The sequence below is a fragment of the Elephas maximus genome, chromosome X, assembly GCF_024166365.1.
Source record: "Elephas maximus indicus isolate mEleMax1 chromosome X, mEleMax1 primary haplotype, whole genome shotgun sequence".
NCBI classification, from domain to species: domain Eukaryota; kingdom Metazoa; phylum Chordata; class Mammalia; order Proboscidea; family Elephantidae; genus Elephas; species Elephas maximus.
In genome coordinates this window covers 55,172,634-55,200,555 of record NC_064846.1, presented here as the reverse complement: position 1 = coordinate 55,200,555, position 27,922 = coordinate 55,172,634, and the positions used below count along the sequence as shown (strand labels likewise).

Here is a 27,922-nt window from a genome sequence, read left to right as displayed (position 1 = left end):
CAGATTAGCAACACTTCACATTCTTTCCCGTGAGTGGGGAAAAGGCACTTTCATATGGCGTCGTGAGGAATGGGAATTAGTTATAGCATTTGGAATGTAGTGTACTGAGATAAAATTTTATAGACTCCATGGTTTGGAGAGAACACTTTCAGGAACTTACAAAGAAATGCTTACAAACACATTTGAGAATATACGAACAAAAGCGTTAAGCTTACTATTGTTTGCAATAGAAAAAATGGTAAAGAAAGGGAATTTTCATCACGAGAGTACTGATGAAACAAATTTTGGGACACCTGTACAGTGTAACACAAGGTAGGTATTAAAAAAAAAAAAAGCCTGAAATTTTGTTGTAAATTAAAATTTTACCATAGAAATGTATTTACATACAAAGACAGCAAACGCAAAAGCAAATTACAAAGGTGATAAATTCATTTTTGCATATGTAGGTATCTAGCTATTTTTATTTTCAAAGCAGGAAAATAAAAACGATCTTTTTCTTCCACTCACATAGAGCTTTCCCTTCAGCATAAAAAGAGAAAGTACTGTCTGTCTGAAGGCCATCAGTTTTCCTGAACCCTGGGTATACCTCCTTTGCCATCCACCCTTCCAGAAAGCTCTCTCTAGTGGGTTTGGAACACAGCCCCTCCCTCCCAACTTCCTGACAAGTATACGCTGCAGTTCAGTCTTCTGTCACGAAGTGGCGCCAAAATACCGCCATTGTCAAACTTCTCTACAGAGGGGTTCATAAAAGGAGCAAAAACCGCAATGCCCTCTCTTAAAAGATAAATTATGAACCTATGTACAGAATGATGCTGGTTCTATCTGACAAAGGTACAGGCATAAAATAAGACTATACAAACACATGCTCTGACCACCCAGAGGCTGAAACACCAGGTAGCTGTAGCGCGCCTTCGTGCGCCACAGGGCTGCCCAGCGCAGAGCTGGGTCGACAAGAGGTGACTGAGAGGATGGGGATGCCGCAGCGTGGTCTGGGCAGCTGTATCCAGAGTGGCCTGGAAAGGGGGTGAGAGGGAGTGGGAGAGTGTCTGGGAAGCCTTCGGAGGGGTAGGGTAATGGAGGGTGAACCCCTGCTCTCTTGGAGGGGTCCTCTCTACAATGTGGACGTGTTAGCCGACATTGATGAGGGAATAGATAAATCAATAAATGACATGGAGATTTAAGGTCAACAATGAGTTGAACTGCTTTAGTATACATATAAATTTTTCAAACAGAATTGGTATCACAGTCAACAAGCCGTTTCATGACGTATGTTTCACTGCGCAAAATGCTCTTTTCTTTGAACAAAGACAAAGGGAAATGAGTGCCACCTGGTGGCCAGATCCAGGATTGCAGCCCCGAGAGTCAGATCAGGCGGCTCAAGAAAAGGGGACAGACAAATGGAGGTGAAGATCTTGGCTTAATAGTATCAGCCAGAGTTTTCTGGAATTTTTCAACTACTGGTACCAATCCCTTTGTGTCCATCCTTTTCTGGGATATTCAAACCTGAGATTGGAAGTGAACTGTCTGAGCAGAATGTAAAGCTCCGCCTGTGTGTATTTGGGGTGAGAGAGCCAGGAGAGACTTAGAAACACAGACACAGACACAGACACAGACACAGACACACACACACACACACACACACGGTCAGAGCAACTACTTTTAACTACTTCATTTTCCCATAAGACTCAATATGAAACTTGAAACCCCATTGCCATCCAGTCGATTCCGACCCATAGCGTTTCTATAGGACAGAGTAGAACTGCTCCATTCCGTTTCAAAACAGAAGCTGGTGGATTTGAACTGCCGAGCTTTTGGTTAGCAGCCATAGCTCACCCTAGCTCTTAATCACTGTGCCACGAGGGCTCCAAAACTCAGTATACCAAAAAAACCCGTTGCCCTGAAGTCCATTCCGACTCGTATCTACTGGGTCAATTACTTATTCAGGTCTCCGCTTTCTCTGTAAAACAAGATTAAAAAAAAAAAAAAACCCTCTGCCGTTGAGCCGATTGGACTCGTAGAGACTTTAGAGGACAGAGTAGAACTGCCCCGTAGGGTTTCCAAGGCTGTAGATCCTTATCTCGGAGCACTTGCCCACCTGTCGGTTCGCAGCCACACCCTTTAACTGTTGAAACCACTGCGCCTTCAGGACTCCTTCTAAACAGAGTTAGGAGAATTACATTATATGATATACATCAAGAACTGACAACAGAATCTAGTAATCCATCAGTGAAAGCTGACTCTTATTTTTCACATTATTGAGTGGTTTCTATACAACATTTGAAGAGTACAAAACCAAAAGAAACAAACACGTTGCCATCGAGTCAATTCCCACTCATAGGGACCCTGCCCAAAAAAAAAAAATCAAACCCATTGCCATCGAGTCGATTCCGACTCATAGCGACCCTACAGGAAAGGGTAGAACTGCCCCATAGATTTTCCAAGGAGTGCCTGCTGGCTTCAAACTGCCAACCTTTTTGCTAGCAGCCATAGCATTTAACCACTATGCCGCCAGGGTTTCCAGGGACCCTATAGTGAACCTATATTTACATTACGTTTGTCATTCTGTTCACAAGTGTTTTCAAATTTTTATTAAAATAATTTTTTTCTGAATATAAGATTTCAAATATAGAAAAGGGTATTTAAAAATTGATGTTATGCTGCATCTCTCACTAGCCCAACCCACACCCCCTTGACCCAAACAGGTCTCTTGTCCATAGAAAGGCACATATTCTCTGGATTGTTCCTGTCACTGAGGTAGACACAAACATACACACCTACACAGCAACACCTAAATGGGAAGCATATTACTCATATTCTTTTTGTGAGTTGTCTTTTCCACTTAATATTACTTTTCAGGATTTATATTTGCCTCTTATTAGTTCTTGTGGTTTTGGCATATTTTAACATATTTGTTGTTCACATATATTTGTATGTGAATTCTCCATTGAAATTACTTGCCAATCTCTTTGTTGATGAGTATGCTTCACAAACCATGTATGTTAGTTATCCAGTGCCGTGGCTGGGATCCATCTCTGTGGTGAGATGGTTTGCTTTTATATGGCCTTCCTCCCCATGGTCTTGTAACTGCCAAAAATGATTGGGTGGGACTATGCAAATAAGGTATTTGTGGCCCACCAAAGGGATTGGACAGCTCGCCAATAATGCAAATAAGGTACATGGCACACATGGGGGGATGGGATGGTGCAAATAAGGCGTATGGAACCCTAATGAGGAGAATGGTCAGTTTTGCCATCCCACGAGGCTTAAAATGAGCCATACCAGAAGTAGATTCGGGGTGAAGGCCTCACTACTACCAAGAAGAACAGATGGGACCAAAGCACACCCTTTGGATCTGAGATCCCTGTGCTGAGAACCTCCTAGACCCAGGAGATAGAGAGAGAGAGAGAGAGTTGTAACACGGAAGACAGCAAGAGAGAGTGGTGCAGTAGTAGCAACACTGAGAGCTGCTCGAGATGGCAGGAACCAGGAGACTGGCAGCAGAAGCCGTGGTGGGGTTGGCTGACCCACGGAACTACTTGCTCAAGCAGGGCAGAGGCCAGTCCAAGGGGCAGAGGGGCCAAGAGGCCGAGGGCCAGAGAGAGTCCTGCCTTCTGACACTGCTGAGAATATGTTGTCCTGATCAAAGAACTGTATCCAGAGTTGCTCCTGACCTTGATTCTGTTATTTTCCTAAGAAAACCCTATAACTGTGACTATGGTCTGTGAGATCTGTGTGGCCATTGCAATGAATTATCAAACCCAGAAGAGAATAGAGTGCTGTGGGAAGGACAGCTGGTGTCAGAACTGGTAAAAATGTTGGAGGTATGTGTGACCTCCACCTCACAGGAATCCGCTTTGGGCTGTTGATGCTGATAAGGGTTCTCCCTCCTTTTGCTTGTGAAATTAGAGGAGGAGGCCTTACGCCCCCACACCACCAGTTTTTACACTCCCCTAAAGTCAGTACCCTCATCCGAATAAAAGTTCTAATAATGGGTAACATGAGAGCTGTTAGGATTCATGGAGATAAATATAAAGTGACCAGACTCAGACCCAGTGCCGTCGAGTTGATTCCGACTCATAGCGACCCTATAGGACAGAGAAGAACTGCCTCATACGGTTTCCGCGGAGCAGCTGTTGGATTAGACCTTCCAGTCTTTTGGTTAGAAGCTGAACACTTAACCACTGCTCCACGAGGGCTCCCGCTATGAAAATATACAATGGTCATACCCTTTAGCCATTAATTTCCACTCACAGCAATTGAGCCTTTGGAAAGTATATGTAAAATGCCGTTAACTGTAGCATTGTTTTTAATAGAAAATTCCAAAACCTGCCTTGTTATAAGATAAATTCTCAGGGAGGAATGACTGAGACAAGGGTTCTCAAAATTTTAAAATTTTGATTTATGGTATAAAATTTTACAAATGTTTTCAAAATAACACAGTCTTTTTTTAATTAGAAAAATAGACAAACATATGAATAGAATACTAGATATTACCTTTAGTCAACTCCCCTTGCAAGATGTCAAACAAACACAAAAGAGTTATCCTTTCTAGAATACATGTGAGACAATTTTTAACTATAGGCATTATCTTTTTTTTTTTTTTGAGAACTACACAAACATACAAGGTCAATATTATCTCCATTGTACAGATCAGGAATCTGAATCTCAGGGGGGTAAGGAAGTTTTCAGTAAATTCCACAGCTATTAAGTGAGAGAAGTAGGATTAGATTCGAGGTCTGCCTGAGAACAAACCAAAACAAATTCTTTTATGTTGTGGTTGTTGTTTTAGTTGCTGTCGAGTCTGATTCCAACAGAAGTGCTCCACAGGGTTTTCAAGGTTCTGACCTTTAGGAAGCAGATGGTCCCTCCTTACTTCCAAGGTGCCTCTGGGTGGGTCTGAACTGCCAACCTTTCAGTTAGGACTCTAGTGCTTAACCATTTGCGCCACCAAGGATAATTTCCTCAAATCACCACAGCGACCCTGTGACGGAGGGATTTCCCTCCTTGTTTTTCCAAAGGGAGAAACTGAAAGTCAGAGCTTTAGTATCTTGCCTTGGGATACACACTGAATAATTGGCAGATTTTAAGACCGGTGTTTTTTGGGGGTGGGGGGTGGGGAGGGTCCTATTATAAAAACAATTCTTTATCAATTGGCTCACAATTTTTAACTTCTTAATTTCCAGGCACATGGTGATTTTCCTAATTATGTTTGTTTGTTTTCTTCCACTGTGGTCAGGAATTATATTCAGTATGATTTCAGTCTTCTCAGATGTGTGGAGACTTGCTTTATGGTCCCGCACATGGTAAGGTTCGTTCAGGGTTCCACATGCCATTGAACAAATGTGAATTCTGTCTTTGTTGGGTGCAGAGCTCTTTATACATCCGTCTTTATATATCCATCTGGTCAAGTCTGTTAGTCATTTTGTTTAAACTACCTGTATCCTTGCTGAATTTTTTTGCCTGACTGTTCTGATACTGTGAGAGTTGTTTCTATATCCAACTAGGATGACAGGTTTTTCTATTTCTCCCTGTAGTTCTGACTTATGAAAATATATACTGTAAAACCTGCGAAAGCCAGAACCCGTGTAAGGCAGAAACCTGTTAGAGAAGGAAAACTCGAGTATTTTCCACTAATAGAGTGTGACAGAAAAAGTGGTAAGGCTGTACCTTGTCAAAAGTGGAAAACTTTCGAGACACGGAAAAACAAGGCAGTCCATTGAGTTCCTGCTATCACGGGTTTCACTGTATACTTCATTGTTGCAATATCACACGCACATAAACACATGCAGAAATTATGTGCAAATCATTAGTGTTTCTTAAATTAATCCGAAGTGTGCACACCTGTGCTGCCACAATCCAGACGGAGAGAGAGAACATTACCAGCAATTCCAAGAGTCTCTCCTGTAGCCCATCCAGTCAATACGTCCACTGCGTTCTCCCAAAGTAACTGCTATCCTGATTTCTGCTACCGTATATTAGTTTTTTTTATAATATAAAAAAACTAATATAACTGCATGCTTTTTATTATAAAAAAACTAATATACGGTAGCAGATATATTAGTTTTGCTGGGTTTTGAATTTTATATGAATGGAAGCATGCAGTTTATTTTCTTTTGTGTCTGGCATCTTTTGCAAGATTATCACCTGCTGTTTGGTATAGCAGTAATCAGCTCACCTCACTGCTGGTGAAGATGTATATTATGACAACAACTGGTCTAACTTTCGGAAACTCTGTGGCACAATCAACTAAAGCTGAGCATGCACGTACTCTGTGACCTGGTCATTTTGCTCCTACAAATTTCCACCAGAAACGCATGCCCATATGCACTAAGAGACATGTAAATTGCCCAAGACTGGAAACAACCCAAATGCTCCTCTACATTGAAAGAGATAAATGAGTATTGATACTTGTACAATGAAATCACTTTATGACAATGAAACTGAGTGAACAACAAATCCACCAGCCACTCCTTGGAAATCCTGTGGAGCAGTTCTACTCTGTCCTATACGGTTGCTTTGAGTCAGAGCCAAATCGTTGGCACCTACGACAGAAACAACACACAGCAATGTGAATGGATCTTGCTAATATAAGATTGAGTGAATTAAACCAGACCCAAGAGAATGGCCACAAAAACCAAAAACAAAACCCATTGCCTTCGAGTCGATTCTGACTCATAGCGACCACATAGGACAGAGTACAACTGCCCCATAGAGTTTCTAAGGAGCCCCTAGCAGATTCAAACTGCCGACCCTTTGGTTAGCAGCCGTAGTGCTTAACCACTACGCCACCAGGGTTTCCAGAGAATGGCCAGATCAGTGAATATGCTATACGATTCCATTTACATACCAGAGCAACTAGATGATGTCTGGCTACCACCACTGACTGCTCTGACAGGGATCACAATAGAGGGTCCCAGACAGAGCTGGAGAAAAATGTAGAATAAAATTCAAACTCATACACACACAAAAAAGACCAGACTTGCTGATTTGACAGACACTGGCGAAACCCCTAGAGTATGGCCCCTGGACGCTCTTTTAGCTCAGTAATGAAGTCACTCCTAAGGTTCACCCTTCAGCCAATTATTAGACAGGCCCATGAAACAAAATGAGACTGAGACTGAAGGGGCACACCAGCCTTGGGGAAAGGACTAGAAGGCAGGAGAGAACAGGAAAGCTGGCCAATGGGTAGAGATAAACAGGAGACATGAGGGTTGCTTCTGGGCTGCTAACAGTATTCTCTTTCTTGACCAGGAGAGTGTTCATCAGATGTGTTCCCTTTGTGATTATTGACCTGTACAATTTACTTTTTTCTTCATGGATGATTCATCGTTGTTGTTAGGTGCCACTGAGTTTCGACTCATAGCTAAACTCATAGTACCACAGAACAAAACACTGCCTGGTCCTGCACAATCCTTACGATTGTTGTTGTATTTGAGTCCATTGTTGCAGCCACTGTGTGTCAATCCATCTCCTTGAGGGTCTTCCTCTTTACACTGATCCTGTACTTTACCAAGCATGATGTCCTTCTCCAGGGACTGGTCCCTCCTAACATGTCCAAAGTATGTAAGACGCAGTCTCACCATCCTTGCTTATATGGAGCAATCTGGTTGTACTTCTTCCGAGACAGATTTGTTCATTCTTCTGGCAGTCTATGCTCTATTCAATATTCTTCACCATCACCACAATTCAAAGGCATCAATTCTTCTTTGGTTTTCCTTATTCATTGTCCAGCTTTCACATGCATATGATGCGATTGAAAATACCATGGCTTGGGTCAGGTGTACCTTAGTCTTCAAGGTGACGTCTTTGCTCTTCAACACTTTAAAGAGGTCTTTGGCAGCAGATTTGCCCAATGCAATGTGTCTTTTGATTTCTTGACTGCTGCTTCCATGGGTGTTGATTGTGGATCCAAGTAAAATGAAATCCTTGACAACTTCAATCTTTTCTCTGTTTATAATGATGTGGTTTATTGGTCCAGTTGTGAGGATTTTTGTTTTCTTTATGTTGAGGTGTAATCCATACTGAAGGCTGTGGTCTTCGATCTTCAGCAGTAAATGCTTCAAGTCCTCTTCACTGTCAGAAAGCAAGGTTGTGTCATCTGCATAATGCTGGTCGTTAATGCGTCTTCCTCCAATCCCGATTCCCTGTTCTTCTTCATATAGTCCAGCTTCTCAGATCATTTGCTTCTCATACAGACTGAATAAGTATGGTGAGAAGATACAATCCTGATGCACACCTTTCCTAACTTTAAACCATTCAGTATCCCCTTGGTCTGTCCGAACAACTGCCTCTTGATCTATGTATAGGTTCCTCATGAGCACAATTAAGTGTTCTGGAATTCCCATTCTTCGAAATGTTATCCATAATTTGTTATGATCCACACAGTCGAATGTCTTTGCATAGTCAATAAAGCACAAGTAAGCATCCTTCTGGTATTCTCTGCTTTCAGCCAGGATCCATCTGACATCAGCAACAATATCCCGGTTCCATGTACTCTTCTGAATCCAGCCTGAATTTCTAGCAGTTCCATGTTGATACACTGCTGCAGCCACTTTTGAATGGTCTTCAGCAAAATTTTGCTTGTGTGTGATATTAATGATATTGTTCTATAATTTCCACATTCGGTTGGATCACCTTTCTTGGGAATAAGCATAAATATGGATCTCTTCCCATCGGTTGGCCAAGTAGCTGTCTTCCAAATTTCTTGGCATAGATGAGTGAGCACTTCCAGCACTGCATCCATTTGTTGAAACATCTCAATTGATATTCCATCAATTCCTGGAGCCTTGTTCTTCACCAATGCCTCCAGTGCAACTTGGCCTTCTTCCTTCAGTACCATCAGTTCCTGATCATATGCTACCTCTTGAAATGGTTGAACATTGACTAATTCTTTTTGGTATAATGACTCTGTGTATTCCTTCCATCTTCTTTTGATGCTTTTTGTGTTGTTTAATATTTTCCCCATAGAATCCTTCACTATTGCAACTCGAGGCTTGACTATTTTCTTCAGTTCTTTCAGTTTGAGAAATGCCGAGCACGTTCTTCTCTTTTGGTTTTCTATCTCCAGCTCTTTGCACATGTCATTATAATACTTTATTTTGTCTTCTAGAGCTGCCCTTTGAAATCTTCTGTTTAATTCTTTTACTTATTCATTTCTTCCTTTTGCTTTAGCCGTCCAAAGTTCAAGATCAAGTTTCAGAGTCTCCTCTGACATCCATCTTGGTCTTTTCTTTCTTTCCTGCCTTTTCAATGACCTCTTGCTTTCTTCATGGATGATGTCCTTGATGTCATTCCACAACTTGTCTGGTCTTCAGTCACTAGGATTCAATGCATCAAATCTGTTCTTCAGATGGCCTCTAAATTCAGGTGGGATATACTCAAGGTCATATTTTGGCTCTTGTGGACTTGTTCTAATTTTCTTCAGTTTCAACTTGAACTTGAATATGAGCAATTGATGGTCTGTTCCACAGTTGGCCCCGGGCCTCGTTCTGACTATGATATTGAGCTTTTCCATCATCTCTTTCCACAGGTTTAGTCGATTTGATTCCTGTGTATTCCATCTGGCAAGGTCCATGTGTATAGTTGCCATTTCTGTTGGTGAAAAAGGTATTTGCAATGAAGAAGTCGTTCGTCTTGCAAAATTCTATCATTTGATTTCCGACATTGTTTCTATCACCAAGGCCATATTTTCCAACTATCAATCCTTCTTCATTTCCAACTTTTGCATTCCAATCACCAGTAATTATCAATGCATCCTGATCGCATGTTCGTTCAATTTCAGACTGCAGAAGCTAATAAAAATCTTCAATTTCTTCATCTTTGGCCTTAGTGGTTGGTGAGTAAATGTGAATAATAGTCATATTAACTGGTCTTCCTTGTAGGCGTATGGATATTACCCTATCACTGACAGCATTGTAGTTCAGGATAGATCTTGAAATGTTCTTTTTGACAAATAATGAAACACCATTCCTCTTCAAGTCGTCATTCCCGGCAGAGTAGACTATATGATTGTCCGATTCAAAATGGCCAATACCAGTCCATTTCAGCTCACCTTGGATATCAATGTTTATGTGCTCCATTCATTTTTGACGATTTCCAATTTTCCTAGATTCCTACGTTGTACATTCCAGGTTACAATTATTAATGGATGTTTGCAGCTGTTTCGTCTCATTTTGAGTCATGCCACATCAGCAAATGAAGGTCCCGAAAGCTTTACTCCATCCATGTCGTTAAGGTCGACTCTACTCTGAGTAGGTAGCTCTTCCCCAGTCGTCTTTTGAGCGCCTTCCAACCTGTGGGGCTCGTCTTCCGGCAGTATATCAGACAATGTTCCACTGCTATTCATAAGGTTTTCACTGGCTAACTCTTTTCAAAAGTAGACTGTCGGGTCCTTCTTCCTAGTCTGTCTTATTCTGGAAGCTCAGCTGAAACCTGTCCTCCATTGGTGACACTGCTGGTATCTGAATACCAGTGGCGTTGCTTCCAGCATCACAGCAACACGCAAGCCCCCACAGTACAACAAACAGACAGATACGTGGGGGTGATTTACTTCAACTTAAATGCAAAAATTAATCTAGTCTCATTTAAAAAGATATGGAAAAGTACAGTGAAATAGATTTTACTTTTTTCTACATTCCTGGTTCTGCTTCTAAGCTTTGTATTCTGTTCCATTAATCTGTATGTTAGTTCTTGAACCAGCACCCAATCGTTATAAAACTGTCTTCACAGAACATTATACTATAAGGCCATATAATGCTCCCCTCTGAAAAACTAAAGATAAAGAGAGAATACTGAAAGCAGATACAAAATATTCTCAATAAAATTAATTGATGTGTTGTCCTCTTAAACTTTAGAGGCCAGAATAAATAAAAGCGGAGAGACTTTGTTACCACTAGATCTTCCCTACAAGAAATGCTAAAGGGAGTTCTTCACAGGAAAGAAAAGACACTCGGAGTAACTTGAAGCCATGCATACAAAACAAAACAAAACAAAGACTCCATTAAAGGATAAGTATAAACGCAAGTTTTAAGGTATTTTTAGTTAGTAATTTCCGTTGTTACATCCTTCATGCTTCATAATGACAAAATCATAAAATATAATATAAATGTATATTACAGGACACATGATGTATAAAGATGCAAAGGGTGATAAGAACAATATAAATGGAAGGTGAGGAACGGCTTAGGAAAAGGATTTTTGTATGTTACTGAAGTTAAATTGGTATCAATTTAAACAAGATTGTTATAAATGTAAGATGTTAAATATAATCCTCATGGTAACCAAAAAGAAAATATTTTTAAAATACATGGAAAAGGAAGGAAGGGAATGAGAATGGTTCACTACAAAAAGTTAAAACATAAAAGTTGGAAGTGTTAGAGGAAATGATGGACAAAGAAGGTAGAAAACCAAAAGTAAACGCATTGCTCCTGAGCTGATTCCAACTTCTAGCGACCCTACAGGACAGGGCAGAACTGCCCCATAGGGTCTCCAAGGCTGTAAATCTGTACAGAAGCAGACTGCCACATCTTTCTCCCGTGGAGTGGCCGGGGGTTCAAACCGCCAAGTTTTCAGTTAGCAGCTGAGCACTTTAAACACTGTGCCACCAGGGCTCCTTAAAGAAGGTATAAGACACACACACAAAAAAACCAAAATAGGATAAGTAAGTCCTTTCTTATCAATAATTACTGTGAATGTGAATGGATTAAATGCTCCCATCAAAAGACAGAGATTGGCAGAAAGAATTTTAAAAAAAGAATCCAACTGTATACTCTCTAAAAGAGACATATCTTAGCACAAAGACACAAATAAATTGAAAGCAAAAGGATGCAAAAAATTCCACGCAAATAATAACCAAAACTGAGCTGTGGTGGTGATTTTAATATCAGACAAAACAGACTTTTAGTCAAAATCTGTTATAAGAGACAAAGGAGAACATTATATAATGATACAAAGATTAATTCATCAAAAAATGTAATTGGATATATATACCCAAAAAAAACCAAGTGCCATCGAGTCAATTCCGTTTCATAGTGACCCTATAGGACAGAGTAGAACTGCCCCATCTATGCCACTGGGGTTTCCAGAGATATATATATGCATCAAAATATATAAAGCAAACACTGGCAGAATTGAATAGTTTTATAATAGTTTTTTTTTTTTTTTTTTTTTTATAATAGTAGTTGGATATTTCAATACACCACTTTCAATAACGGATAAAACATCTAGAAAGAAGATCAGTAAAAAAATAGAGGATTTAAAAAATGCTATAAGCCAACTATACCTAGCACGCATATATGGAACACTCCATCCAACTACAGCACAATATATATTCTCCAATGCTCATGATCATTCTCCAGGATGTTGATTACAAAGCAAATCTCAATAAATTTTAAAAGATTGAAATCATACAAATCATCTTCTCTGACCACAATGGAATGAAATTAGTAAGAGAAGAAAAACTGGAAAATTTTAAAATATGTGCAAATTAAGGAATATACATTAAACAACCAACGGGTTAAAGAAGAAATCACAAAATACTCTAAAGTCAAATAAAAATGAAAGTACAATGTAATAAACTTATGGGATGCAGGGAAGGCAGCAATCAGAGGGAAATTTATAGCAATAAATGCCTACATTTAATAGGAAGATCTCGAATCAACAACCTAACATTACATGTAGAAAAAGAGCAGTAACTAGGAAAAGATGAACAAACCAAACCCAAAGCTACGAGAAGGAAGGAAATTACAATGATCAGAGCAGAGATAAATGATACAGAGAATAGAAATAGAGAAAATCGATGAAACCAGAAGTTGTTTTTTTTAAAAAAAGATCAATAAATTGACAAACGTCTAGCTAACCTGACAAAGAAAAAGAGACAGAAGATGCAAATATCTGAAATCAGAAATGAAAGTGGGGACATTACAACCAACCCCACAGAAACAAAAAGAGAATACTATGAACAATTGTACACGAACAATTAAATAACCTAAATGAAATGGGCAAATTCCTAAAAACACATATACTTCCTACATTGGCTCACGAAGAAATAGGACACCTCAACAGACCCATAACAAGAGAAAAGATCGAATCCATAACCGAAAACCTCTCAACAAAGAAAAGCCGTGGACAAATGGAATCACTGGGAGATTTTACCAAATATATGTAGAAGTGACTTCAATCCTCCTTAAACTTTGCAAAACACACACACACACACACACACACAAAAGAGAAGGAAAACTTCTTTACTCAGTCTATGAAACTAGCATTACCCTGATACCAAAGGCAGACAAACACAACACAAGAAAGGAAAACTACATACCAATAATCAAAAAAAAAGTTGCCATCAAGTCGATTCTGACTTATAGCAGCCCTATAGGACAGAGTAGAACTGCCCCACAGGGTCTCCAAGGAGCAGCTGGTGGATTCAAACTGCCGACTTTTTGATCAGCAGCTGTAGCTCTTAACCACTGTGCCACCAGGGCACCACAGGCCAATATCTCTTATGAATATAGATGCAAAACCCCTCAAAAATACTAGCAAAATGAATCCAAAGCATATTAAAAGAATTTATATTTTGTTGCTGTGTGCCTTGGAGTTGACTCCAACTCATAGCAACCCTATATGACAGTAGAACTACTCCACAGGGTTTCCTGGGCTGTAATTTTTCCAAGAGCATATTTTCTGGTCTTTTCTCCCATGAAGCCACTGGTGGGTTCGATCTGCAGACCTTTTTGTTAACAGCCGATCACTTAACCATTGCGCCACCACGTCTCCGTATTAAAAGGATTATAGACCATAATCAAGTAGGATTTATTCAAGGAATGCAGGAATGGTTCAACATTAGAAAATCAACTGATTACTAGCACTAAGAAAAAGAGCCATATGATCATCTCAAGCAACACAGAAAAGGCATTTGACAAAATTCAACACCCTTTCATGATAAAAACACTCAAGCAAGGAATAGAAGGGCAATTTCTCAATCTGTTAAAGGATACTTATCAAAAACCCACAGCTAACATCATCAAAGATGAAGAGCTTTCCCCTTAAGATCAGGAACAAGACAAAGATGCCCACCCTCACCACTGCTATTAAATATTGTACTGGAAGTCCTAGCCAGAGCAATTAAGCAAGAAAAAGAAATAAATAAAAGATATCCAAATCAGGAAGGAAGAAGTAAAACCCTCTTTTTGTAGATGGCATGCTCCTAGATATAGAAGACCTCAAAGAATCCACAAGAAAGATACTAGAGCTAATAACTGAATTCAGCAAAGTTGCTAACACCTAAAAATTAGTCATGTTTCTATATGTCAGTAATGAGTAATCTGAAAAAGAAATTAAGAAAACAATTTTATTCACAGCAGCATCTAAAAGGAAAAAAAATCTAGGAATAAATTTAACCAGGGGTGGAAGACCTGAATGCTGAAAACCACAAAACATTGCCGGCAGAAATTTCAGAAGTTTTAAGCACATGGAGAGGCATGGTGATCCAGTAGTAGAATTCTGTCCTTCCACGTGGGAGATCCAGATTCAGTTCACAGCCAGTGCACCTCATGCACAGCTAGACCCATCTGCCAGTGGAAGTTTGTGTGCTGTTATGATGCTGAATAAGTTTCAGCAGAGCTTTCAGATGAAGTCAGACTGGGAGGAAAGGCCTAGAGATCTACTTCTGAAAATCAGTCAGTGCAAACCCTATGGATCACAATTGTTTGATTCACAACCTATCATGGGGAAGATGCAGCGTTTCTTTCTGTTGTGCACGGGGTCACCATGAGTCAGGAGGCCAACTCAATGGCAGCTAAAAACAACAATCGACCAATGGAACAGAATTGAGAATCCAGACGTAAAATTATCCACTTGTGAGCAGCTGATATTTGATAAAGACCCAGAGTCCATGAACTGGGGAAAAGACAGTCTCTTTAACAAATGGTGCTGGCATAACTGGATATCCATCTGCAAAAAAATGAAACAAGACCCATACCTCACACCATGCACAAAAATGAACTCAAAATGGGTCAAAGACCTAAATATAAAATCTAAACTGATAAAGATCATGGAAGAAAAAATAGGCACAATGCTAGGAGCCCTAATACATGGCATAAACAAAATACAAAACATTACTAACAATGCACAAACAACAGAAGAGAAACTAGATAACTGGGACTTCCTAAAAATCAAACACTTAGGCTCATCCAAAGACTTCACCAAAAGACTAAAAAGACAACCTACAGACTGAGAAAAAAAAATTGGCTTTTACAAATTCGATCAGTGTCTGATCTCCAAAATCTATGTGGTACTGCAAAAACTCAACAACAAGAAGACAAATAAGCCAATTAAAAAATGGGCAAAGGATATGAACAGACACTTCACCAAAAAAGACATTCAGGCAGCTAACAGATACATGAGGAAATGCTCACGGTCTTTAGCCATTAGAGAAATACAAATCAAAACTACAATGAGATACCATCTCACCCCAACAAGACTGGCATTAATCCAAAAAACACAAAATAATAAATGTTGGAGAGGTTGTTCAGAGACTGGAACACTTATACACTGCTGGTGGGAATGTAAAATGGTACAGCCACTTTGGAAATCAATTTGGCACTTTCTTAAAAAGCTAGAAATAGAACTACCATACGATTCAACAATCCCACTCCTTGGAATATATTCTAGAGAAATAAGAGCCCTCACACAAATAGATATATCCACAACCATGTTCACTGCAGCACTGTTCACAATAACAAAAAGATGGAAACAACCTAGGTGCCCATCAACGGATGAATGGATAAACAAATTATGGTATACTCACACAATGGAATACTATGGAATAATAAAGAGCAACGATGAATCCACAGAACATCTCACAACATGGATGAATCTGGAAGGCATTATGCTGAGTGAAATTAGTCGCAAAAGGAGAAATATCGCATGAAACCACTATTATAAGAACTCAAGAAAAGGTTTAAACACAGAAGAAAAGATTCTTTGATAGTTACGAGGGTGAGGAAGGAGGCAGAGGGGTATTCACTAGATAGTAAGACAAGAATTATTTTAGGTGAAAGGAAGGACAACACACAATACAGGGGAAGTCAGCACAACTGGACTAAACCAAAAGCTAAGAAGTTTCCTGAATACAACCAAACCCTTCGAGGGACGGAGTAGCGGGAAGGGGGGGGCGGGTCTGGGGACCATGATTTCAGGAGACATCTACGTCAATTGGCATGACAAAGTTTATTAAGAAAATGTTCTGCACCCTACTTTGGTGAGCGGCATCTGGGGTCTTAAAAGCTAGCAAGCAGCCATCTAAGACGCATCAATTTGTCCCAACCCACCTGGAGTAAAGGAGAATGAAGAACACCAAAGACTTAAGGAAAATATGAGCCCAGGAGACAGAAAGGGCCACATAAACGAAAGACTCAATCAACCTGAGACCAGAAGAACTAGATGGAGGTTGGCTACCACCCACGACCACCCTGACAGGGAACACAACACAGAATCCCTAAGGGAGCAGGAGAGCAGTGGGATGCAGACGTCAAATTCTTGTAAAAAGACCAGGCTTAATGGTCTGACTAAGACTAGAAGGACCCCGGTGGTCATGGTCCCCAGACCTTCTGTTAGCCCAAGACTGGAACCATTCCCAAAGCCAACTCTTCAAACAGGGAGTGAATTTGGACTATAAGACAGGCATTTGACTGTGTGGATCATAAAAAATACATAAAGAAAACAAAAAATCCTCACAACTGGACCAATGAGCAACATCATGATAAAGGGAGAAAAGATTGAAGTTTTGAAGGATTTCATTTTACTTTGATCCACAATCAACACCCATGGAAGCAGCGGTCAAGAAATCAAAAGACGCATTGCATTGGGCAAATCTGCTGCAAAGGACCTCTTTAAAGTGTTGAAGAGCAAAGATGTCACCTTGAAGTCTAAGGTGCGCCTGACCCAAGCCATGGTATTTTCAATGGCATCATATGCATGTGAAAGCTGGACAATGAATAAAGAAGGCCAAAGAAGAACTGATGCCTTTGAATTGTGGTGTTGGCGAAGTATATTGAGTATACCATGGCCTGCCAAAAGAACAAACAAATCTGTGTTAGAAGAAGTACAACCAGAATGCTCCTTAGAAGCAAGGATGGCGAGACCGCGTCTTACATACTTTGGACATGTTATCAGGAGGGATCAGTCCCTGGAGAGGGACATCATGCTTAGCGGAGTACAGGGTCAGCGGAAAAGAGGAAGACCCTCAACGAGGTGGATTGACACAGTGGCTGCAACAATGAGCTCAAGCATGATAACGATCCTAGGATGGCGCAGGACCGGGCAGTGTTTCGTTCTGTTGTGCACAGGGTCGCTATGAGTCAGAACCGACTCGATGGCACAAAACAACAACAACATAAGACAGAAAACGGTGCTGGTGAGGAGTGAGATTCTTGGCTCAGGGAGACACATGAGACTATGTGGGCAGCTCCTGTCTGGAGGCGAGATGAGAAGGCAGAGGGGGACAGGAGCTGGTTGAATGGACATGGGAAATACAGGGTGGAGAGGAGGGGTGTGCTGTCACATTATAGGGAGAGCAGCGAGGGTCACATAATAATGTGTGTATAAGTTTTTGTATGAGAAACTAACCTGAATTGTAAACTTTCACTTAAATCACAATTAAAAAAAAAAAAAAAGAACAACAACGACATTCTGTATATTTGATGTTTGATAAGCAACAAATAATGCTTTTAGGGGCTGAGTTTTTTAAATCACAAATGGAATACATACTCATTTTGCCAAGTGATTAAAATAGTTAATCACAGAGACGAAAATAAGAATAACCAGAAATCCCACCATCCCTGGAAAAAAAAAAAACTTAACATATTAGTGTGTTGTATTCCCTTATTTTTTCTTTTCTTGTATATGTGCAAATACTTTGTATATGTATTACATGGATATTTCCTAGAACTGTTACATATGCCGTTTTTATGTTCTTATCATCTTGCTGATTTTTACCTAATATTAAATCAGTTGGCATGAGGTATGGGGAAAGTATCTAACTTCAGTTGTTATTCAGCCCTTTACACCTGTATCTGTTCCCTTTCTTCAACAATGTATCTGAATCCATTGATTGAAAATATCAGACCTTTGGGTATGAAATGCTGCTATATATCTGGGCCTGCTAACGAGCTTTCTGCAGTCTTCCTTTAAGCTGTATGTTAACCAGTCTGCCTCCAACAGGGATGAAGCTGCAACGCTACAGAACAATGACATTACCTGGCAACACAAACCCCACCTGCATGACTCCCCTTTTGGATGGCTGGGAGAAGTAATGATAAATACAATGAATGGTGCAAATATGTACTCAGCACTGAGTGCTTTCAATGTATTATTTCCTTTAATCTTCACTACAACCTCTAAACGGCAGGCACCACCTCAATTCCCATTCAACACAAGGAGAAAGGCGAGACTCAGAGAAAGTACATTGCTTGCAAAAGATCACAGATCCTGCAACCAAAGGTACCCAAGGTCAAATTCTGGTCCTTCTGACCCCAAAGCCCACGACCTTAACCACTATTTCTATATTGAGTGTTCTTCTGTGTTAGGGCTGAGATCAGCACAGCAGAAGAGACTCGCCCAAGGTCTTGTGATTTGGCATGGGCACAGGTCTCCTGAATCCAGTCTTCTCTGCAGCAGACCCTTTATATTGCTTTGTTGCCCTGTAATTAATCTCTCTTTTTCCGAGGCTCTGTTAGAAACTGCTCCTCCAGTACCAGACTAGAAGATAAAATAAAGGGACAGGAAAGCACCTGGAATAAAAGGAAATTATTTTCTTCCCTGTCTCAACATTCCTCACTTAATTCATCCCACAACACAGAAATAGCACCAAAGCTCATACGTTAGGCAAACGTCTGTACATTTTTCTTGCTCCGCTACATTTCCAGATGCTGTCTATGACAGACATGCTCTTTGGATTACTTCAAATTCATCTCTTTTATCGGAGGAAGGAGGCAGACCAGGCAAGATTAGTGTTTGTTCAAGTCCTGCAATGGAGCAGACGTTTCTATAGGTTTTCTCGTTTTCCTCCCACCATGGCTCTGTGAGAAAGGCACCATTATTCCCATTTTCCAAATGACCAAGGATAGGCCCACAGAGCGTGATACTCTCCCAGGGTTACACACCAAGTAAGGGGCAGGGATGGGGTTCTTTCTCTTCCCCTCTGCACTATCTACCCATCAGCCTTCATTTTAGATGGTGGGCTTTCAGAGCTTAACTGATTGTTGTAAACTCTCCTAGAATCATGTCCACATGCATACTCACTCAAGATGATATTGATCATAATGATGAGATTGTGTGCCAAGAGGCCACAGTACAGGAACCGTATAATTGAATGGATCCCTGAGGTGGTGACCAAGGCTCATGAGGAAGCAGGGTTGTTGCTCTCTCTGGAAGGTGCCCTGAGAAAAGGGCATTGATGTTTACAGAGTTACTTTCATCAACAGGTACTTTATACTTTCCCTAATTTAATCCTTACCACTTGTCAAGTTCATGTTTGCTTTTATCATTATTCAGATCAGGGCACAGGAGTTAGGAGAAGTTAAATCACTTTCGCCAGAAAAAGAACCTTGTAAATGAATGATCAGGAACTCCAAAACCTGAAATGACACGGGGTGCCAATATTTTCCTGCCGTCATGTGGGCAGACTGTTAGTGAACCCAAGTGTAGTATTTAGCGTTTCTCCTTGGCAATGAGCTCTCCTACTTTTTATATCTGAAAGTGCATATATATTTTTTAAAAGTACCACACCTGTATAGCAAAATTTAATGGTACAAAGTATATAAAACGTTGGAAGAAAATATTTGCAACCTGTGTTGCAAACATGGAGTTTATATCCTTGACGTAAAAAGATCTCTTAACAGAACTATAGGCCAAATATTATAAGAGAGAATGTACATTAAAAACCATTTAAATACCCGACGAAACATTTGAAAGCACGCTCCACCATGTAACTGATTCAATGCAAAATCGGGTGTCATAATTAAGCGAAGCAAGTCAATATCAACACCGTATATAAAAAACTGTATATATAAAAAAAAGTATATAAAAAAACCCGTATATAGAGGGTGATAATTATGCACAAGAACATGTTTTTCCATTTGGATAAATATTTGTGCATTTCATTAAGTTATATACCGAGAAAAATAACAGAATATGCATCAGATGATGAATAATGAGTATTTCCTGATTGGGGTGGAGTCTAGGCAGGAAGGCTAACATCCTCAGACACTAATTTGCCAAAATTAATAAAACCCCCAAAACCTTATTTTCAAAGACTGGTTACAGAACATTCTGCTTAATAAAAAGATGACTACTTCTACCCTGAAATGACCTTTTTCCTTCTTATTTTAAAATATGTAATTCATATTATGAAGCTGCTATATTTAAATGGCTACAACCCTGTGCTGAAAGAGATGGTGGACAAAATTGCCTAAGGTCAGAGCAAAAAGGTCACAATGCGCACAGATGTAACACTCCCAGGGCGATGGCCTGAATCTCAAAAGTAAGCAGTGAGCCCTGTATATGTCACTGCCCTGAAGGCAAAGGGGACCGCTCACAGCTCAGCGGTGAAAAGCGCAGGACGGAGCCCAGACCCCACCCTCCTAGGGGATCATCCATGAAGTGGTTGTTCATATTAGGACTCCGGAAGGAGGATTCTATACCGGGCACAACACATTCGCAACGTAATTTACAGGCATAATCAATATGCTTGACATACAGGACATCTGACTAGCTATAGAAGCCATGTGTATGTGTACTAACAGTTATTTCAAAGAAAAATGAATGGCAATCAAACCAATGGGAAATCGCTCAACCACATAACATAAGGGAAATAAAAGGGAACGCAATTTTGTACTGAGATGTATATGTATACAAACAAGAAACAGAACATAATGTATAACGTGATCTTACTTTTGAAGAATGCGTATTGTCATAAGAACATACATATATCCTATTTTTAAATATAAACAAGCTCACACAAACGTATCAGGAGAATATTCCCAAATCTACTGAGTGGTTATCTTGCAGCAGACATGGTAAAAGGGGAGATACAAGATAATTCCTCCTGTAAATGTATATTTCTCCACTGTTTTCAGGGGCTTGGGGATCACGTACACTGATTTTTAATCAGCAAAATGACGAAGATTAAAATTATGACAGCACTGGATAAGGCTAGCTGTGTTTTGATTTACAAAATGAATGCTAAAAATATATTTCTGGGCATTAAAAGATGTTAAACATATTGTAAAATAAAAAGGAGGTTACACAGAGTTTTTGGAGCGACTATGAAATTCATTTGTGTGTAAGCATAATGTATCATTCAGTGTAAGCCCTTGTCCTCCAACCGCCTCGCCCAACCACATACACACCTACACTCAATTTTGTTTAATTTGAGAGCGGGGCCAAAGGAAACTTCCTGTCATGTCAGTAAATGTCTATGGACTCTGTCTGCATCACCGCTTAATGCTTCCTTTGCCATAGAAGCTTTCAGAAATTTCCTTCTGGTAAGATTTCACAGGGGAACAACAACAACAAAAAAAAACCCCATTGCCGTCAAGTGTCCAAATCATAGCGAGGGAGAACTTCCCCATAGGGTTTCCAAGGAACAGCTGGTGGATTCAAACTGCTGACCTTTTGCTTAGCAGCTGTAGCTCTTAACTACTGTGCCTCTGGGCTCCTTCAACAGCGAAACCCAAAACCAAACTAAACCCAGTGCCATCGAGTTGATTCCGACTCATAGCGACTCTATAGCGACCCTATGGGGGGGAAAAAAAGGGAAGTCCTCCCTTTTTCCCTCCCTCTTTCCTTCCTACGCTTCTTGCTACCAAGTGATGCCAAACTGCAATTCTTGATGTGGCCACCAGATGGCAGTGCCCTCCAATTTGAATTTTATTCTCCAATGAAAAAATATTCATATGGTAAAAAGGTTGTGAAACGGTATGTAAAACAATGATTAATTTCTTATCAATAAACATTTCTCACTTACTATATTATATTTGGGTTTTCTACAGTATGGTTCTCAAGCTTTACCTCGCATGAGAATCGTGCTGGGCTCCATCACCAGAATTTCTGGTTTTGTAGGTCTGTGGTGTGGGCCAAGAATTCAATTTCTAAAAAGTTCACAGAGGATGCTGCTGGTCTGGGGACCACATTTTGAGAACATTGATCTACATGACCAGGCAGTAAAAACTGTAGATCATTAAAAAAAAAATACTATTTACAGAGTACCTAGCATATCACACTCTGCTGAGATGGCTGGTGAAGGTATGTAGCCTGGGGTCAAGGCAAAAAGAATCAGTGTGTAGTGGAACCACGGACTTAAGCAGTAGATACGACCGTGTCGCTCCGCTGAAAGTGTAAAGGCACCAGTTAATAGAATACTTCAGACACCACCCCCCACCCACGTGGATATTGATGATTTCATCAAACCTCCCACCCGCGGGAGCCCTGGGGGAAAGGGATCAAGTGCTTGGCTCCCAAAATGGGGAGCCTCAGGCTCAGGGAGCTGTTGCCTAATCCACCCCAGGTCAGCATTGAAAGCATTTGTTATTTGTACTACATCTCCCAATCTGGTGCTCTTTATCAGTTAAAAACAAAACACATTGTCTGGGCTCTATCTTTTATAATAAAAGTAATCCACACTGATTTTGGACTATGTGGAATATACTATCAAACACAGAGAAGAAAATATCATTAACCACCATTCCCCACCCCGATGGTAAACACGGTTAACATTTTGGTTATATTTCTTTATATTGTTTTTTCCTGTACTTTCATATACAACCACAAAAATGGGTACTTCCATTTCTGGGGAAGTAATGGGTCTGCTACTGGGACTCAGGTCCCCTGACTGCAGCCTTCTGTCCAGCAGATCCGTTATTAGAATTGATTCTCCTGTACTGTCTCTTCATTCCAGGACTCAAAGGGAAACTGCCTTTCTTACATCTTACAATCTTGGTTCTCTTAGAACCTAAAAGGCAAAATAACCAAGGATAGGAAAGTATGTGGGATAAAAAGAAATAGTGTGAGAATTTTCTGTTCTGTCTCCAAACCCTGCAGATAACTCATCCTACGACACTGGACAGTCACCATGCCTCATACATCTAGAAAGTGTGTGTACATTTCCCTCCATACCCTTGGGTTCCCAACTACTCTCTCTGAGAGTTACGCCATTTTGCTGTATGTGAGAGAAGGCAGGTTGAAACCCAATGGGCCAGTTACCATTGGCACAAGATTTCTCATTTCCTCAAAATAACTCTGTGGAGAAACCCTCATTATTCCCATCTAACTAAAGAGCATCCCCAGACTCACCAAGTATAAGCCATGTTTCCAAATAAGTGGCAAGAGTGAGATTCAGTCTCTGGACCTCCCCATGGTATACCCAGCAGCTTCCTTTGTAGAGGAGATCTTCCAGGGATTAAGAAGTAACCATTATAAACTTTTCTGCTATTGTTCCTGAACTGTGCCTGGGCTGTGCTGTGCCCATATGAGTACACACCAGACAACTCCTCTTAGTGATGACGATGATGATGGAGAGGAAATTCCATTCCATGAGCACGGAGGCAAAGGTTGGGGGCCACATGTATGGGCATTTCCTGAAGTGGTGAGTAATTCAGGCAAAAGCACAGGTTTCAGACACCGGGAAGGTGACTTGGGGAAAGGAAATTCTTGTTTACCAAAGCTTGTAAAGCTTATATTGCATCTCCTCTAATCCTGATAATAAACATTCAAGGTAGATCACACAACCAAAACAGACCAGTTGCCGCTGAGTCGATTCCTACTCAGAGCGACCCTATAGGAGAGAGTAGAGCTACCCCACAGGGTTCCAAGGCTGTAAATCTTTATGGAAGCAGACCGCCACGTCTTTCTCCCCCAGAGCGGTTGATGGGTGCAAACTGCCGACCTTTCAGTTAGCAGCCAGTGCTTAACCACTGTGCCACCAGGGCTCCTGCAGGTAAGTAATAAACCAAACCAAACCCATTGCTGTTGAGTTGATTCCAACTCATAGTGATCCTATAGGACAGAGCAGAACTGGCCCACAGCGTTTCCAAGGAGCACCTGGTGGATTTGAACTGCTGAGCTTTAGCAGCCGTAGTTCTTTCTACATGAGTGGGTTGAGTGTGTGTGTTCCTCTGATGTTAAACTGAAGAGTAAAGAATTAGAATAACTCATTAAATAATAAAAAGAAATGCTACAGGTATCTTTCCCTCTTCCCAACTCCATCAGAAAACCTATGCTACAACAAAAAATAGTACTAAAGTTCATAAAGTACGTGAATGTGTGTACATTTCATATCTTGGGTGTGTATTTTCAAATGCTCCTTATTACAGTTATGCATTTTATTTCACATCAAAATCCCCTCATTTATGGAAGAGAAGACTCCCAGATTAACATTTCTAATATTTTTTCAAGGCCTACTCTTGTGCCAGGCATCTTCCATAGTTGATCAGATAATCTCCTTAAAAATCCTGTCAGGTGGGATTTTTGCTCTTTAGCAAAAATCTATTTTCTTCTTTATTATTATTTTACATTTATATGAGCCTATGAGAAAAGGTTATATATATATGTATGTATGATAATAAAGATACCATTTACTGCCTATGAAGACACTGTGCTGAAAGGGCTGGGGACAGAGCCAATTGGTCTCACCCAAGGTCTGTCACACCTCAGCAGTCACCAGTGCAAGGAACAAACTAGTGTCACGGGGTCAAGTATACCATTAATGCCCCTTGCCTCCCCCACCCCAACCCACAACTACTCATGTACCCAAAGTCTCATGGGTGGAGGGCAAGGCAAACTGAGAGACTGCGAGCATAATCAAGTGGGCAGACAAGGAGTGCTAGACTAGACAAAGCCAGGTGCAGATGGTGCCAAGGAGAACCACCAGACCAGCCAAACAGAGATAAAGGCCATTCCTATTTCTGCACATCTGAGTATGTGGTGAGCAAATTTGGGCATTGCTGTGCCAGAAGGTAATCCAATCTGAATTTTCAGTTTAATTCTTCATGTTTAAATTCATCTTTTCGAGTAGAAAGCCAACTGCCCTTCCATATAGACATTCACCCGTGCACTTTAAACTAACGCCCTCCCCATACTCATGCCTTCTGCCAAATCATTTTTTCCTAGTGTCTGGAAATGGATTGTCTCAATGGGAGAACCAGGACTGCATTGTATTCAGCCATATTTATTGTGAGAGTTTAATAGACAGTATTCTTACTGGCAGCGGGTTTTTGTTTGTTTTTGGTCAACCATCTTTTGAATAGTAATATTGTTGTTTGCCATTGAGTCGATTTGCCTAGTATGCAGGGTAGAACTGCTCCATAGGGTTTTCAGGGCAGTGACCTCTTGGAAGGAGATCGCCAGGCCTGTCTTCCTAGGCACCTTTGGGTGGGTTTGAACTGCCAACCTTTCCGCTAGTAGTCAAGGGGCAAACTAATTATGTTTTCCATTTATATGGTCTGAATTTACATTGCCCACAAGCAAATATACTGTCAGTCTTGTGTTGTTGATTTTAAAATAAAGATGTTTAATTTCCAGAAAAAAAAAACATTCAGTAGGAAATTAGGTTCTCTGTAGGCTTTCTGACTAGTTTTGACAATGAGATTTTTGCATTGGTGCATTTTTTTCAGAGGCAAATGGTAAACAGTTTCCTCTCTCTGTAAATAAACAATGTCCACGTACTAGCAGGTAAAACTTTATAAATGGGGGTAAAAGGTGTCCTGAGTCTTTCACATTAATAGGATTTGTAAAATAGTATTCAAGGCTCAGCAAAGACTATCACTGGTGCTGCCTTTCTGTATTCTAGACACCCAGTTGACATTTCCACCTTCACTATGTGAACTTGCAACTGAGATTTGCATAAATAAAAGATTACTTATTCCTACCCCTCTCTCTGGAGCTCTGGTAGCACAGTGGTTAAGAGCTTGGCTGCTAACCAAAAGGCTGGCAGTTCGAATCCACCAGCTGCTCTTTGGAAACCCTATGGGGCAGTTCTACTCTGTCCTGGAGGGTCACTATGAGTCAGAATTGACTGGATGGCATCGGGTAGCCCTCTCTCTGCAATGTTTTGTGTCCCTGATTCCCTGATCTATGAAATGCAGATGATTACTCTTTGACAAAAGGGACTGTGGTCATCAAACAATAGACTATAAGCTGAATATTCCTGTACAACACGAGAAAGTGATATTAGCACTACTTATGGCAGGCCAAAAACAAGAGCCATTCCAATTTTAGGAAGTCTCTTGGGGATCTACCATAGTGTCCCCATTTTTCTCATTTTCCCATTATATTCTTCCTTGATAATTCTAACTTTTAGTAAATATTTTCATTAATGTCCATAATAACCCAAGCAACAAGAAAACTCTTCTACTGCTGGACAAAGTATGTAATGTCGGCTTCTTTGTGTTTCTGCTCTTAATTTCATTCTCTTTCTTTTCTACTTCTGATTCTCTAATTAGTCTTTTGTTTATAAAGATAATTGTGAAATATTAGTCATGTCTGTCTTTAAGCATTTGATTTTAGTATACCTGGTTTTAGATGTCTTATATTCCTCCAGTCAGTATTAGTTTACAACAGAGGGTAAAAAATTGATGACTTGGGGAACACAACTTGATCCACAGAATTTGAAATATTTCAAATAGTTGTCAACATCTAAAAATGGGAAGATTTCATTTCTAAATACAGTTCCCTGGCTTTTCTTGAAAAAAATAAGGAGGTTTGGCCACACTTGACCTCCCTTCCTGCATTTCCTCAGGGAAACAACTGGCTGGAGCTGAATGGCAGTTTCCTCATCCAATTCACCATAGTTCCTAACACTCCCCATTTTAGGTCTTCCCACATTGACACGGAATGTCAGTTTCTAGTTTACTATTACTGCTATTGTTTTTCTCACAGTAAAGAGAAAAATGAAATATTTCTGGCATCCACTTAATCCATCAAAAGTGAGGGAGAAAAAGACTGAGAGTGCTGGTCATTTCAAGAAAACTGGGAGGGAGTGCATTGACTTGTGGAAGTGCAGGCTCTTCCTATGATTTTTATATACAAATGCTTCCCTTATTTACATGACCCACCTGGTCCTCATAGACCTTTGAGTTTGGCCCTCTTGGGGTCAAAAGTTTTACAAGCCACATCACCACTATGTCACACAGCCTTTTTGAGAATATAATAAATATGTACTTCTAGAATATTTAAACAAATGAAAAGCAAACTTGAAGTAACATTTAATGACACATTAGAAAATGTTTTATATGATATAATGAACTTTCATTTGCCATAGTTAGTGTTATCATTTTTTTTTTTTATCAGAAAAGGGCTTATACTCCTCCTGCCGGTAGGTCATTAAAGGCTATTTGAAGATAATCACATTATATAACTTCAGTTCTGTGCCAACTTACTTCTGATTACATTTTCCTCTGAACCAATGGATAAAGTTATGTGGGAACAGCATTTCAATTGTGTCAGTTTATTCTTAGAGGTAGATATTAGTCTGGATTAGGAAACTCTAAGACGGTCTGCCTGGTCTTAGAGTGGTCTGACTCACGTGCCCTTATAAGAATTGTATTTCAAATATTCAATATAACTCTAAGTGGACAAAAAGCTTTGAGAATTGAATTTAATGCATTTGGGTTGCAGGTAACAGAAGCAAATTCTGCTACTTCTTACATTTGTAATTTTTATTTGTAAACCATGGAAAAGCACTAACTTAATAGCTAAATGTCCTCTCTAAAAGTTCAGACATTTTATTTGTTCATATTCCGTGATGGTTCCTGCTTATCTGCAGACATTTGTTAATACCATGAAAACAGGTTTGTTCATTTGTTTTCATCGATTATGCGCTGGGAATATCTGTTTTGCTTAAAAATGAACACGTGATACAATGCAATCC

General features: G+C 40.1%; 1 protein-coding gene across 1 annotated transcript in view; it reads right to left on the bottom strand.

Moving 5' to 3' along the window:
- LOC126068702 (nuclear RNA export factor 1-like) overlaps nucleotides 1-27,922 on the bottom strand; it is an 85,130-nt gene that overhangs the window by 41,911 nt on the left and 15,297 nt on the right. Inside the window, 1 exon segment of the mRNA XM_049871442.1 lies at nucleotides 24,457-24,471. Within this exon segment, the coding sequence (XP_049727399.1) occupies nucleotides 24,457-24,471 (15 nt within the window).